The 1,921-nt window shown below is 38.0% G+C and overlaps 1 protein-coding gene across 2 annotated transcripts in view; it reads right to left on the reverse strand.

Moving 5' to 3' along the window:
* LOC123980368 (CD276 antigen-like) overlaps window positions 1-1,921 on the reverse strand; it is a 5,614-nt gene that overhangs the window by 2,806 nt on the left and 887 nt on the right. The window contains exons 2-3 of one of the 2 annotated variants that reach the window (XM_046064726.1): window positions 1,211-1,510; window positions 1,068-1,103 (exon numbers count right to left, since the gene is read on the reverse strand). The exons of the other annotated variant lie outside the window; for it this stretch is intronic. Of the exons in view, the coding sequence (XP_045920682.1) occupies window positions 1,068-1,103; window positions 1,211-1,510 (336 nt within the window). The remainder of the gene's footprint in view (window positions 1-1,067; window positions 1,104-1,210; window positions 1,511-1,921) is intronic. 2 annotated transcript variants of the gene reach the window in all.

Consider the following 1,921-nt stretch of genomic DNA (forward strand, 5'->3'; position numbering starts at 1 on the left):
ATATTTGCCACAATTCAGCAACACCTGATTTTTGTGTGTCCCTTTACATAAATAATATCCACAATAAATTGATGCAGAAAAGGCAGAAATTGTTGGAGAAAAACACCAGAATGCAGGAAATTAAGTGTTTAACACTCACAATTTTCTGGAAGAGTACCCCCCATACTGTCACAGTTTTGTTATTTTATTATAATTACACACATTTCATTACAATTTATCAAAATGAGACAGTTAATAGTGTTGTTGTGAGTTTTGTTGTGCTGTAGCCTATAAGTAGAGGATGTTTACTGTTGCTTTACTGCTTTACAGACTTAACTTTGGGGTGGGGGTGTCAATTATTATGTGAAGATATGAAGTTTCATGGGCTGGGCTACGCCCCCAATGTTTCAAGATCCTAAAAACGCCACTTCTGGTCACTTCTCTTTCAAACAACGGAAAATCCCGTCTTTAAGCTGTTCCCTTTTTATTACTGTTCTTGTTATTCCAGTCTGTCCACATGTGTGGGGTTTAGGTCAGGGATGTGGGGTTGCTGATTGTTTTCCTCACTAGCTGTTCTCCTTCCTTGACTGGGACCAGTCAAGGACCTTTTGTTCCCCAAAACATAGATGCTCAGACTGTGCAAATGATCATGCAATTGTTTGCTCAGGGCCAGACGTTAGTGACTGTCTTAGGAGACAGAACCTCTGGTCCAGCTGATTTTGTTGTAGTACTTCTCTGTTTATTCTCTTTTGTTAAATTAATTCTTCAAAGACAACAGTTTGTTGTAACTCAATTATTTGCTCAACCTCTCACCAGGAATACAATTTCCACGACAGGAACAAATTAAATAAAATATTAAGGTATGTGATAAAATTCTGGCCCACAGGAAAAGTAGATGAGTGGCTGTCGGGGGTTACAAATAAATAAAAGTCAAGATATTTACTTAGTGTCAACATGAGGCGGACCTTCGGTGGGTTCTGGATTTTCGGCTGTTGAAAAACGTTGTTAACTTGTAAATGCGTACGTTGTGTTTAAGTCCTAAAATACTTTTAACACGTTACAAATATGTAATGTAGATATTTACTTACTTGTACCATGAAACGGAAAGTTGGTGGGCTTTCTCTCTGTTGAAAAACATTGTGTTTAAGTGCTAAAATACTTTTAACACATTACAAATATGTAATGTTTTCTCTTATGTCATTTTCATGTGTATTAGGTTAGCTGTACTCACCAACAACGAGGGTAATGAGATGTTTGGACTGTTCTGGGACCTCGCAGCTGTAACTTCCTACATCCTGTTCAGTGACATTGGTCAGTTTTAGTGAAAGGTTTCCTCTGGTCATTTCATCATGGAAGAGAGATGTTCTATTTTTGAAGTTAGTGTCCTGATTAGTTAGACAGTCCTTCCCATACTGATATGTGTGCACAATCTGGTTACTGTGTTTCCACGTCACTTTTGAATTGTTCTTGTCAAACACGGTGTGAAGGTGGCATAGTAGAATGACGTCACCTCCGATTACTGCTTGAATTTCTGTGGAAACAAACATAGCAGTTAGACTTCCTGTTGCTGGATCACTGAACAATTTCTCTAATAATTAAAACTAGGATGGCTGAGCAACTTATTTTTAAGTATTTTATTAGCACACAGTATACATGCCTATTATAACTGTAGCCAAGTTTCATCCAATGGAGAAAAGAAGAAGTGAATTATTTAATTTCCATTAAGAATATTAAGAGTTGGCACGCTGAGATTTTGGCTGTACTATAAGAACTGGACACTGGACTTAAAGATGACGCCTAATCACTGGAGACCCTTTGGAGGTCCCCGACCCCTAGGTTAGGAACCACTGGCTAAAAGTAGCTTACTGTGTATTCAGACCATCCTCAACAGAAAAACTGCTGTCGATTGTGCAGCATCTTATTATGATTTACGTTTATTGCA

This window comes from Micropterus dolomieu, linkage group LG12 (assembly GCF_021292245.1).
Source record: "Micropterus dolomieu isolate WLL.071019.BEF.003 ecotype Adirondacks linkage group LG12, ASM2129224v1, whole genome shotgun sequence".
In the NCBI taxonomy this organism is placed as follows: Eukaryota; Metazoa; Chordata; class Actinopteri; order Centrarchiformes; family Centrarchidae; genus Micropterus; species Micropterus dolomieu.